This window comes from Trichechus manatus, unplaced genomic scaffold, assembly GCF_000243295.1.
Source record: "Trichechus manatus latirostris isolate Lorelei unplaced genomic scaffold, TriManLat1.0 scaffold00070, whole genome shotgun sequence".
NCBI classification, from domain to species: Eukaryota; Metazoa; Chordata; class Mammalia; order Sirenia; family Trichechidae; genus Trichechus; species Trichechus manatus.
Genome location: NW_004444006.1, coordinates 6731855 through 6745704, shown reverse-complemented (window position 1 = coordinate 6745704; position 13850 = coordinate 6731855). Strand labels below are relative to the sequence as shown.

General features: G+C 42.7%; 1 protein-coding gene across 3 annotated transcripts in view; it reads right to left on the bottom strand.

Annotated features, from left to right (window-relative positions):
• The window catches only part of DLG3 (discs large MAGUK scaffold protein 3), a 60293-nt gene that overhangs the window by 20676 nt on the left and 25767 nt on the right, over nucleotides 1-13850 (bottom strand). For all 3 annotated transcript variants that reach the window (XM_004380111.2, XM_004380112.2, XM_004380113.2), the window contains one exon: nucleotides 3826-3940. In XM_004380111.2, coding sequence (XP_004380168.1) covers nucleotides 3826-3940 — 115 coding nt within the window. The remainder of the gene's footprint in view (nucleotides 1-3825; nucleotides 3941-13850) is intronic.

Below are 13850 nucleotides of genomic sequence, written 5' to 3'. Positions count from 1 at the left end.
AAAGTTTCTGAGCAGGGTAATCCATGACCTGTCCAGACTGTTGCTTTAGTTTCAACCCTTCCTACAACACCCAGGCAAACAGTTATCCAGACTCTTCTGTAACACCTCCAGTGACAAAAGATTAAATTTACTATGTCTGGAAGCAGTCCATTCCATTTTCAGACAGCTTTAATCATTAGCTCTTTCTTCCTTACATTGAGCTGAAATCTGCCTTGGGTGACAGAACAAATCTAATCCCTTTTCCACATGACAGGGTGATGCAATTAACTGAGAGTAAGGTGGGGGAGGGGAGTCCATTGTGAACGAGCGGCTTATTTGAGGCAGTGGGACGGCAGCTTTATGTACATGTCCAGCAAGTAGTTGACATGCAGGTCTGGAGCTCAGTAAAAAGATCAGAGATGTCATTTATAGGACAGTATCTGAAGCTATGAAAATCAATGACATTGCCATTTAGGGACAGAGCTAATGAAAGATACAGAGCAATGGTGAGTGAAGTAGGAAGAAAGCCTTTAAAGAAAGAAGTAGGTAATTTGTGGAAACAAATGTGGTGAAGAGGTCAGACCAAAGTCAGAGAACCAGTGAACCAGTCACTGAATTTGACAACTAAGGGGTCACTGCTGATTACTGACAGAGAATTGGACTTCTGCTCCTCTGGGCTACTAAAAGAGAGGCAATTTGAAAAAGTAGCAGCAGCAAGTACTGATGACGCCAACATTTCCCAACCTGTGTATTAGTTCCTGAAGATGTTAAGACAGATTTCTCCAAATTAAGGTCTCATGCTCCTATCTTTTGGGGAAACACTGCCTACTGTACTCCCTCCTGGCAATTAAGAAAATCCTACAGTAAAGAAACCTATTTTCCTCTGTCTAATCCTGCATTTGCCCTGCTTCCTGAACCACAGAGCTGATTTGTCACACAATACCTAGTAACATCCTGAGGAACTAGTGTTTCCCGGCATATAATTTGGCAAATCCAGTGAGCAAAAGAAGAGAGACAAGACAACAGTTGAAGGGATTATCGGTACCAAGGAAATGTGTTTCTTTTACGTATGCTGAAGAAAAGGAACCAGTGTAGAGTGAAAGGCCAAAAACAGGAGTGAAAGGGAAGAAAGCAAGCCAGGCTCCAGTAAAGGGGTCAGCTTAGCAGAGAACCTCAGCTCACTGCTTTAGCCATAAAACAGTATCTCCCTAGATTAAGTCGAGTGATCCCAAATGTTATCTATTCTAGTTTAGAACAGTTTTATATTCTAACTCTATTATATAATATATATACATATAAATGATATATAAATACAATTGTTTATACTTATTTTCCTCAGAGGATACAGATGTTATCTAGACAAGGTTGAGGGCAGACTATTGAGAAACCGTTTTAATTCTCCTGGAATCCAGATTTCTGGGTTCATGGAGTTGGGGTGACCCGCTCAGATCATTTGCCCTTAGGTGTCCTTTTGAACCATGAGCCTTTAAGGAACTGGTTTGTCTGGAGACACCTTCAGGTCAAACAACAGCCTAGTAAAGCAGCTTAGAGGAGACCATTCTGCCTTAGGCATTGGGCTCTTTTGGAGAAGTATCTATGTGCGGGCAGTTTCGAGAAGCAGGAACTCCAGGATCTGACTGGAAGCTATGTTTTAGAATACATGGCATGTCCTTAATGACTGTTTTTGCAACTGACTGACCCTGAAGCCCTCCTGGAAGAAACCAACACAGAAGGAATTTATAATGCCCCTCAGGAGACTACCCTGCCTGGACTCCGCCTATATAACCTGCTTTCACTGTCCCCTCTTCGGAGCGCCTTCTCTATACTTTTTCAGTTGATGCTGCCTGATTCGAATCGTATCTACTCACAATAAATATATTCTATTGCACTAATTGTAGGTGTTTCTCTGTGCATTTAGGTTTTTAACATTATATAGACTGATTCACTAGAAACAGAATTATGAGTCTCCATCCTTCTCTCCAACATTAGGCCCGGGCCAGAGAAGGGTGTTCTAATAGGGAGCTCAATGCTCCACTCTCCCTGCTCAGGCAGGGAGAACTCTAGCACAGGATAGGCGGAGAGGGGAAATCTAAAAATAAAGCTCTCTGAAGAAACCGTCTTGCCTAAAGAGCAGCTTCCCACGCACACTGGAGTGCCACATTTGCGGGGGCTGGAAGCACGGGAACGGAACAATCCTGACCAAATCACATAAGAATTACCCTTTCTCAAGGCAAGACAGCACATTTTTGACTCCCCGCATTAGTGCCCCAGTGTCTAGGCTGCAGACCCAGGGCACGGGCTTAGTCACAGAAGGCAGGATTTTATTTTCTGGGAGACTTCAAAGATCACCAGTGACTAGTCCAGCCTTCCCACGATTCTCTTCCCTTCACAGCAGGAGGTGAGCACAGCAAATGTGAAGAAAGCTGCTCTCAACACACAAGGAGGTGAGTTGAGGGTTCATTTTAGAAGAGAACATGAAGGGTTCTAGTGGGCTTCAGGCTCAAAGATGAGCTCCCTTGGCTCCCTGCCATAGGGTCAGGGACTACCAACTGAGGAGAAAGAAAATCAAGCATTGTGAAAAGAACTGCAATTAGCATTTACATTGATTCACTATCATCTCACATAGGACAGAGCAGTTATCAAGTTGCCAGGCAACTAGCAAATGTAACCTCCCCTCCCCCAGCAGGTTTCAGAGGCCACTAGAGAAAGCCTGCCAAAGTTCAGCTCAAGAGTTTGATGCAACTCCACACTTGTGCACACACAGCTACTTCTGGCTCAGAGGAGTAAGCCTATCACCTTTCTCTAAGGAACTTAAGCTTGGAGATACAATGTACTTGCATAAGATTGTTGGAGTTCTGCCAAGAAGCCAAGGCAAGAAGAGGGAAAAGAACCCAAAAAACCAAACCCGTTGCCAGCGAAGTCCATTCCGACTCATAGTGACCCCATAGGACAGAGTATAACTGCCCCAGAGGGTTCCCAAGGCTGTAATCTTTATGGAAGCAGACTGCCACATCTTTCTCCCATGGAGCAGCTGGTGGGTTCGAACCACCGACCTTTCGGTTAGCAGCCAAGCGCTTAACCACTGAGCCACCAGGGTTCCAGGAAGGAAGAGGGAAACTCGCTAATTCTGCAAGGAATCCACAGTGTTCACGTAGCAGTAAAACTCCCCATGAGGTTTGTACTTTGACCTGACAAAGTATTATAATATGCCTCAAGATTCAAAAGTTCAGCCTTGGACAGTATCTCAGAACATGCTTTCAGCAGCAACAGGAAATATACTTGATGTTATATATCTGCTCCAGTCCCATGATTCATAGATATACCAGACCAATAGAAGAGGGGAGGGAAGGGATGAAAACACAATAAAAAAACCCGGAATGCGGCAACCTGTCAGTTCTTTGGTCTCTTAAAAGGTTTGTCACCCTGTATCAAAACATAATGATAATTGGTATGCTCAGATACAAATCCTGATGTCTATTATGCATATGTGAAAGGGGAAGGGGGGTGCCAAGCTGTCCCTCAAATCACAGATTGCAAGCAAAGTACTTTGAACGTTCGAGTGCTATTTGAATGCTGACTAGCAACAACCACCCAACAATATTCTACAATTAGAGCAAACTGAAATTATCTCGTACTGAGTCATTCATGAGCAAAAGGGATGAAGCCAGCTCACAAAAGGGAGGAGATACTGACCATAAAATACACAACCCGAGCACACAGTGAGAAGTGTTTTTTTTAGTACTGGGAGTACACACTCCCTACCCCACTAGTTAAACAAGAAGGGCTGGGTTGGTGCAGAGCTCCCCTCTTCCAGTACAGAGTCTGGTGCTCAGAAGTTCAGCTTACCTGACATACAAGGACCTCTTCTCGCTTGTTCGGAGGGACCCAGACCCAGAGCTCATGCTGCTGTTCATCATTTGTTCTCGTAAGTCATGTATCTTTGATTCAAAGCGACTGTACTCTGTCAGGGAGACAAGGGAAAGAAGAGGAAAAGAATGAACCCAGCCTGCATGCTAGCCACCAAAAATCTGGGGACACTTGGGTTCAAAGCAGCCCAGTCAATCTTTGCAGTGATAAGCAGAATTCCTCCTCCAAGCCCAGAAAGACAGACTTCCCTCCACACCCAAACTAACAGAAGGAAAGAATGTACCTGAAAAACAGAGTAACATTTGGGAATGTCAAATGGAAAAAGCTTTTATCTGCCTTGAAATCTCACTGATCCTTAAAGAACAACAATTAGAAAGAGGTTCCAGTTTGGCCTTTATAAATCTTTAGAGCAGGCACTAAAGCCTAAGGAGAGCAGATGGGAAAGGCAACTTTCCAAAAAAGCGGATTTCAGAGAACAGATGGCCCTGAGATGCAGAGTGGAAGGGCTGGAAAGGACCCGCGGCCACTATTTCATTCCTAGGTTAGGGGAAAAAAATTTCTTCCTGGATTACCTTTTTTAAAAGGGGGAGACTGGGACCCAGTACAAAGGTACAAACAAAAAACCAGACAACCATACGAGGAGATAAAGCTCTCCTGAGTTTATTTCCCTTTTAGCAGTGTCTTTGCCCTCATTAACAATTAAACATTAAAACACAAATTCTCTCAAACCTAGAAGGTGGCTGATACCTCTCTCCTCCAAAATCATGTAGTCAGTAGCGTCATAGGTCCACGCCCAGCCTTGTATCCCTTGAGACCATCACAACAGCCTGAAACAACCTTGTCATTCTGGAAACGACCGGTTTACTCCAATTTAAGAAAACCCGATATAGGAAAGTTAACTACAGTCGTACGACTATTATAAAAGTCTGTCTGTAGGACTGCTTTGCTCTAACATTCTCCTAGTGCATTTAAAATCTGACATTCACATTTAATGCACACACAATTTACACAATTTACATTTTTTAGGATGATGATTGCTGCATAAAATGGAACACATCTATGGCACAAGCTGTGGAAATGGAAGAAAACAGGCATACTTCACTATGAAAAGCTGATTTTAAAGGAAGTCAAAATTCATTGTAGGGGTTGAAGGTCAGGGAAACTGCTTTAAAAACACACATACACACATACACATTTCCAGGGGGAAATTCCACAAAAGCACTTTCACACACCACAAAGGGCTGGCAAGAAGCATCCTGATCTAATCTGTGTGAGTCTACAGGCAGAAAACAAAACACCTGTTCCAACACTTGACCCTCCCCCTTCCCTCAGCAAAGCAACCTGACCTTCAGCTGGGTATAAAGGTAAATGCTAAGCAGCCTAAAGAGGAGAGATGGAGTTCTAACTCACACAAACATCGTCTTCTCAACAAAGTTTCCTTTGGTTCGCTGTGTCATCAATGAAGCCAACTGGTTAAATTTGTGTGCTCTTTCATTCATCACGAACTGCTGTTATGGTGATCTGCCCTCATTACCTACTCCCATCCCTTAAATTCTGGAGGAAGTAGTTAAATTACTGACTCACCCATTAAATGTTAGGGTGGGTGGGAGAGGCAACGGCTGGACAATGCTCCTGTTCTGAGGATTACAAGGCAACACATCAATATCAACAACGTATCCAAATCTAAAGGTGGTGACCAATTTGTCACAGAAGCCCTGGACTGCCTGAGAGCAACATGCCAGACCTAGAGGTCGCCTGGACACTGGCCCAACTCCAGGGCTCGGCCCTCCACCCTGGCCCGGGATCTTTTCTAGTTCACTCCTCTCTGGCTCTCCTCTGAGCTGACTAAGAGAGCAATGTGAGACAGAGAGATTTTTGACGAGGCAGCCCTTTCTTGGAGAAAGTAAGTAAGTAAAAGGCAGAAGTACACATTGAACCCAGAAAAAAAAATACATCCAATGTCTCCTTAAGCCTTTTTCTCCTATAACCAATTGTTTATATATTCCCTTCTTTTGGGAACTGACTTGCCCGCTGATCTCCAACTTAGCAGTGGGTCACGGTAGTTGCTTAGTAACTACGTTACTTAAAAAAATTCTTTAAAAAACCACCATTTCCTTAAAGCTCCAAATCCAAGGTTGATCATTCTGGGCCAGAGGGCCCACTTAAAATAGACTACACAAAGAACAAGGCTATTGCTTTAAGGAATGTACTTTTTGTTTTACACATGCAACTAAAATTTCAAGCCTATTAAACTGAATTCTATTCATTTTTTTTTTTTCCATTCAGTTGATACCCCTGGACTTCCAGCTGCTCATGATTGTCTGGCTTCTATCTGCAGAGTTATCTAATGTCCACTAGGCAGAGTAGCCTCTGAATAAATGATTGCAGAGTAAATGAGGAGCAAATTAGAAAACTGTGCCCAAGTTGATGCTTTTGTTCTCAAACTAATAAACCTAATGGTTGATTTAACTGATGGCTGCCAGCCTCACTGAGAGCTTAGAAAGGTACTTAAGAAGTATTCCTATTTACTTCTGTTCCCAAGATTAACTGTTAGAAGCAATTGGGTTTATGTTTCTTAGAACACCCTTTGAGATATAAATAACCCACAATGGGTATCTTGTTAACAGACTTTGTATGTAACAAAGAAAACATCATTCTAACAGATTAAAAACTGTTTAGACAGGATAGATAGTACCTCATCTTAATCAGAAACTTCACTTGAAAAGTACCTGAATTCTAAGACTTGCCAAGGTCTTCCACCCCTTCCATAATGACAAAGGTAGCCATTATTGAATGGCACCTCACAGGCTGGAGTCACTGACTAGGAAGCCCACGCAATCAGCCGCTAACGCAGAGGGCCCACTTAACATAGGCTACTTTAAAAAAAAAAAAAAACTACTAAACTTTCAAGTCTATTAAACTATGTTTTATTCATTTTTTCCCATTCAGATGAACCCAACCATTTGTGACCCACAGAGATAGCCACGATGAGTCATCCTTTGCTCCCTCATTTCCTTTTGCCAATTGCTAATTACAGAGACAGAAGTGGGGGAGGGGAGCACAATCAGACGTCAGTACCTGAAACCAGGATTTCTCACTGACCTCCTAAAAGATCAGGTTTCCTGGACCCCAACCTAGACACACTGAATCAGAACCTACTGGGTAGGGATGTTTAACAAGCACCCAAAGTGATTCTGATGCCCAATACAGTTTGAAACTACTCGTCCTCGACTTGCAGAACGGAGTTTTGTCTTGTCTTGTTCATTCAAAGAAAAGATAAGGATCCCACAGTCAGTGTGTCTCAAAAGGAAGGCAAGGCAAGAGGGTTGGAAAGCTCTCAAAAATAAAAATTTGGCAATACAAATCCCAGAAGACAGAAAAGTGCTAAACAGGCCAGCGTCCAATGTGCCAGCAAAGCAAGCTGATGAGTTTACACTTTTTTAAACCACAAAAGTAATACATGCTCTAAAAAAGTCTTTAACATTTTTCTTTACACATTCCTATATCAAGTTTCTCTATCCCACTATCCAGAAGTAACCACTGTTAATATTTGAAGTATCCTTCCAGACTTACTTCCATGCCTATATTGTTTATATATACACTCACACAAAGATTCAAATGCATATACTCAGGTGAAAATAGAATTACATTATATGGTTCAGCAACTTACTTTTATAACTCTCTAATATATCATGGAAACCCTTCCATGTCAGTACATAGAGAACTACCTCATTCTTTTTTAATAGCTGCGTATCATTCCAATTTATGGATAGGCCACAACTATTCAGTTTCAGTCATATCCCTACTAATGCACATTTAAATTATTTATTTTTAATATTACAATATTACTATCAGTGCTGTACTGTATATTGGTATGAGCATTTCAATAGCATAGATTCCTAAAAGTGAAGAGGCCGGGTCAAATTATACGGACATTTAAATTTTTGATTGGCAGTACCAAGTTGAACCCCAACATTCTGAAACCTTTATGACTGTACCCAAACCAGCTGTTATGGATTGAATCGTGTCTCCCACAAATATGTGTCAACTTGGCTAGGCCATGATTCCCAATATTATGTGATTGTCCACCATTATGTCATCTGATGTGATTTTCCTGTGTGTTGTAAATCCTACCTCTATGTTAATGAGGCAGGATTAGAGGCAGTTATGTTAATGAGGCAGGACTCAATCTACAAGATTAGGTTGTGTCTTGAGTCAACCTCTTTCGAGATATAAAAGAGAGAAATGAGTAGAGAGACATGGGAGACCTCATACAACCAAGAAACAAGAGCCAGGATAATAGGGCATCCTTTGGACCCAGGCTCCCTGCACTGAGAAGTTCCCTGGCCGGGGAAGACTGATGACAAGAACCTTCCCCCAGAGCCAACAGAGGAAGCCTTACAGCCTTCCCCTGGAACTGGCACCCTGAATTTGGACTCCTAGCCTCCTAGACTGTGAGAGAATAAATTTCTCTATGTGAAAGCCATTCACTTGTGGTATTTCTGTTATAGCAGCACTAGATAACTAAGACACCAACCAAACCTGTTGCCATAGAGTCGATTCCGACTCATAGCGACCCTATAGGACAGAGTAGAACTGCCCCATAGCGTTTCCAAGCAGCGGCTGGTGGATTCGAACTGCTGACCCTTTGGATAGCAGGCAAGCTCCTAACCACTGCACCACTAGGGCTCACTTATAAACTGTAAGAGGGGATAAAATGCTATTATAAGGCTCCCAGAAGCTTTTTCTTGCTTCTGACAAAGAAGAGGTAGAACTTACCTTTGAGGACAGACTGATCTTCTGTTGGGGGCGGGGGGGGGACTTTAATGGGCGTTTTGGTTATCCAAAAGTAAAGCCAAGATTTTATTCTGGAATGGACAAAGAGGAGCTAAAATACTCTCTCTGCATAATAATAGACAAAGTTGTCCTCCTGGTGGGTGGACTTGCTGGTTCTCCAGGTTAGTCCTCAGTCCATAGGTCTTCTTTCTCTACCCTATTTCCCTTAGGCTGTTTATTCACTCCCTGTTTCTGCTCCAGTTTTTTCCAGTTGCCTTGGAGTCAATTTGACTCAGGTGACCCCACATATGCAGAGCAGGACTGCTCCACAGGGTTTTGTTGGCTGTAACCGTAACAGAAGCAGATCACCAGGTCTTTTCTTCCGAGGTACCACTGAGTGGGTTCAAACTGCCAACCTTTTAGGTTAGTGGTTGAGCTCAAACTGTTTGTGCCACCCAGGGACCTTTTTAGAGATATGCACAGATGCATACGTTTATTATTCTTTTATGATTATAACATCAATTTCTGTTCATTGTAGAAATTTTTGAAAATACAGAAAATCATAAAGGTACTCATAATAATACCATCCACAAATGACTTATTCTCCTTCGTCTGATTTTTTTTCACTTAGCATTATATTGTGCACATTTTCCCATGTCACTGAGTCTTCCACAAAAATAACTCTGTGTGTCCACAACATAGCCACAAACCTGGAAATAGTTCCAGACAGTAAAAAACCAGCTGCTGTAGAGTGGATTCCAACTCACCTTTCTTCCGAGGCACCTCTGGGTAGGTTCAAACCACCAACCTTTCAGTTAGTAGTCAAGCACTTAACTACTTGCACCACCCAGGGACTATCACCTATAAAACACTCTACCTCTACAAGTATCTACCACTAGACTTGACCACTTTGCCTCCCCCTACACTTGAAAGGAAGGAGTCCTGGTGGTGCAGTGGTTAAAGTGCTCGGCTGCCAACCAAAAGGCTGACAGTTGGAACCCACCAGCCGCTCCATGGGAGAGAGATGTGGCAGTCTGCTTCCGTAAAGATTTATAGCCTTGGCAAGGTCATGGAAGCTCCACAGACACATCCAAACTCCCTGAGGGACTGAATTGCTGGGCGGAGGGCTGTGGGGACCATGCTCTCGGGAACATCTAGCTCAACTGGCATAACACAGTTTATAAAGAAAATGTTCTACATTCTACCTTGGCGAGCAGCATCTGGGGTCTTAAAAGCCTGTGAGCAGCCATCTAAGATACTCCACTGGTCTCACCCCTTCGGGACCAAGGGAGAATGAAGAGAACAGGATACAAGGAAAAGATCAGTCCAGAGGACTAATTCACCACAGCTACCAAGGCCTCCACCGGACTGAGTCCAGTACAGCTAGATGGTGCCTGGCTACCACCACTGACTGCTCTGACCGGGATCACAACAGAGGATTCTGGACAGAGCTGGAGAAGGATGTAGAACAAAATTCTAACTCACAAAAAAAAGACCAGATTTACTGGCCTAAAGGAGACTACAGAAACCCCGAGAGTATCACCCCCAGACACCCTTTTAGCTCAGTGGTGAAGTCATTTCCGAGGTTCACCGTTCAGCCAAAGATTAGACAGCCCCATAAAACAAAACAAGACCAATGGGGCACAACAGTCCAGGGACAAGGACTAGAAGGCAGGAGGGGACAGGAAAGCTGGTAATAGGGAACCCAAGGTCAAGAAGGGAGAGCACTGACATGTGGCGGGGTTGTCAACCATTGTCATAAAACAATACGTGTACTAACTGTTTAATGAGAAACTATTTGCTCGTAAACCTTTATCTAAACTACAATTTAAAAAAAGAGAGAAAAAACTGTTCATCACTATTATCATTAACAGCAATAATAAATAAATCCTTGGTGTTCGAAAAAAAAAAAAAAAAGATTTACAGCTTTGGAAACCCTATGAGGCAGTTCTACTCTGTCCTATAGGGTTGCTATGAGTCGGAATGCGACTCAACGGCAATGGGTTTTTTTTTTTTTTTTTTTTTGGTTTTATACTTGAAAGCCAAGCCTTTCTTCCCTCGTGCCAAATCTCCCTGTTACTGGAAATGACACCTCCTCTTGCCCCAGCTCACAAACATGTTTTGCTGATGTTTCTTCCTAAGTGCCTCCTCCATCCATCTCTTTCTTTCTACCTTTCATTGTGATTGCCTTACTGTTGACTTTGCCTCTGAACTGTCTCTTTTTTTTGTGCTTTAGGGGGAACTTTACACAGAGCAAATTAGTATCTTATTCAACAATTTATAAATTGTTTTATAACACTGGTTGCAATCCCTGCGATGTGTCAACACTCACCCCTTCCACAGCCCAATTCCCTGTTTTCATCCACCCATTTTTCCTGTCCCTTCCTGCCCTCTCATCATTGGTTTTGGGCAGGTGTTGCCCTTTTTGTCTGGTATACATGATTGAACTAAGAAGCACGTTCCTCGGGTGTGTTGTTTTATAGACCTGTCTAACCTTTGGCTGAAGGGTGAACTTTGGGAGTGGCTTCAGTTCTGAGTTAGCAGAGTGTCTGGTGGCCATAGTCTCAAGGATTCTTCCAGTCTCTGTCAGACCAAATAAGTCTGTTTTTTGTGTGTGTATGTGAATTTGAATTTTGTTCTACATTTTTCTCCCGCTCTGTCCAGGACCCTCTATTGTGATCCCTGTCAGAGCAGTCAGTGGTCATAGCCAGGCACCATCTTGTTCTTCTGGTCTCAGGCTGGTGGAGTCTCTGGTTCATGTGGTCCTTCAGTCCTTTGGGCTAATATTTCCCTTGTGTCTTTGGTTTTCTTCATTCTCCTTTGCTCCAGATGGGATGGGACCAGTAGATGTATCTTAGATGGCTGCTTGCAAGCTTTTAAGACCCCAGATGCTACTCACCAAAGTTGGATGTTTAATTTTCTCTTGACTATTTTATCTCTGTCCCCACTATCACTTGCCTTAATTTAGGTCCACATTGTGTCATCTCTCCTCTGGACCACTGCTATATTGTTCTAACTGGTCTTCCGCCCTCAGGCTCTCAAAACTCTAATCCAGTTGAGATTATTTGAAAGCCCTTCTTAAAACTTCAACTTGTAACCCCCCTGTCCAAATATCTATAATAACTCAACAGTAGCTAAAGAATCTTACTTTAAGATCTCACCTAGACTTTCAAGGACTGCTACAACCATCCTCCTATCTATCCCATCTCTCATTACACAAATCCTCTTTTGAGATAATTTGCTTGTAACCCGTAAACATAACTTGTTCATTCCTACCTCTGTTATTCCTTCTCCTAGAATTTTCTCCCCTGCCTGACATGGAACATCATTTACGTCCTTTACCACCTTTCTCTCATACCAGAAGTTTTATTCATTTATTCAAATATTTATTGAATGTAGACTATGGCCCAGGCACTGTCTTAGCTGCTGGGGATATAAAGGTAATCAAAATAGTCCCTAGAAATTACAATCATAAAACAAATAGCTAATTACAATTGTGATAACTGCCATGAAGAAAAAGCCCAGTGGGCTAAGAGAGAATAACAGGGTGACCTAACCTACTCGGGAGGGAAGTTTCAAAAAAGGTTTCCCTAAGGAAGTAATAATTAAGCACTGAGCCCTAAGGATGAAGAGTTAGCCCAGGGAAGAGTAGGCGGCTGAAGAAAGCATTCCAAACAGAAGGAACAGCACATGTGAGGGTACAAAATGTCTGGAACACAGGGAAGTAGGGGGATATTGGTAGATTAGACTAGGAAGGTAGGCAGAGGTCAGACTATACAAGGACTTATGGACTATGGTAAGGATTTTGGCCTTTATTGTAAGAGTAATGTGAAGAAGCCATGGAAAGATTTTTAAGTAAATCAATGACATGATCAGGGGTGTGTATGTGTGTGTGTGTTTATTTCTTTGGCTATTGTGGGGAGAAAAAGCGTGGTGTCTCACATCTAGAGTTAGGTTTCTTGACAGCGGGGCACCGTGCTCTTTTGGGTATCCCCTATAGCCCCTAGTATAAGTAGCCCCTGCTTTTTACAGTATCCAAGCCAGCTAGCCCTCTAAGCTCTGCTCAAACATGTCCAATGCTGGGAAGCTCTCTAATTCTTAATTATTAGACAACACTATTCAAGCGAGGATGGCAAGGCTTTGTCTTATCTACTTTGAACATGATATCAGGAGAGACCAGTCCCTGGAGAAGGACATCATGCTTGGTAAAGTAGAAGGTCAGCAAAAAAGAGGAAGACCCTCGACGAGATGGACCGACACAGTAGCTGCAGCAATGGGCTCAAACATAGCAACGACTGTGAGGATGGCACAGGACCAGGCAGTGTTTCCTTCTGTTGTGCATGGGGTCATTATGAGTCAGAACCAACTCGACGGCACCTGACAACAACAATGCAAGCGAAAATTCTTGGTTGAGGTACATTTCCTCTGCCTGCAGGTCCTAATTTTTGGTGTCTAAAACAGCATAAAACAAGTTGGATTCTCTTCGTCATAGTATGAAGGAATGATTTTTAAAAGGTTGAAGAGCTAAGAAAACCTGTAGCAGGTTCCAAGATTAGTGATTAGACTGAACAGAAGGTAGAACATGAACAAGGGAAAAGAAGGTGGTGGCAGGTTGGGGCCACATTATAAGAGCTTGATATAGGACTTTTCTTCCTGTGCTATGGTGTTTAAACAGGAAGGTGATACAATTAGAACTAGGTTTGGGGGAAGATTATTCTGGGCATGTTACATAGAATGGAGGACAAAGGAAGAGGGAACGGAGACCAGAAAGCGATTCTACTAGTAAAGACAATAACTTCAAAGGTCTGACATAACAGAGTATGGGGGCAGTGAAGACAGAAAGAAGGGACAAGAATCAAGAAATGCGTTAGAGCCTAGAAGAAATAAAGTGTGACATCTGATTAGATGTATGGTGTGAAAGAATCAAAGGCAACTTCTGAGATTTTTGCCTGCCTGGGAGACCAGGAAAAGGTGGGACAATATAGGCAATAATTGAAAATGGCCATAATGTCCTCAAAATGAGTTATCTTTTCTCCAGGCTAAATATTGTTACTTCCTTCAACCATTCTTCATCTAACATGGCTTCCAGACTCCCCACTACCTCTCCTTCTTAAAATCTAGCATCCAGAAGTTATGGTGATGTCATTTTCTTTACTAAACTATTTAAGCTCCTTCATGTGGCTTTTGTTTCCTTCTCAAAGTTTAGCATAGTGATATGCACCTTGCTG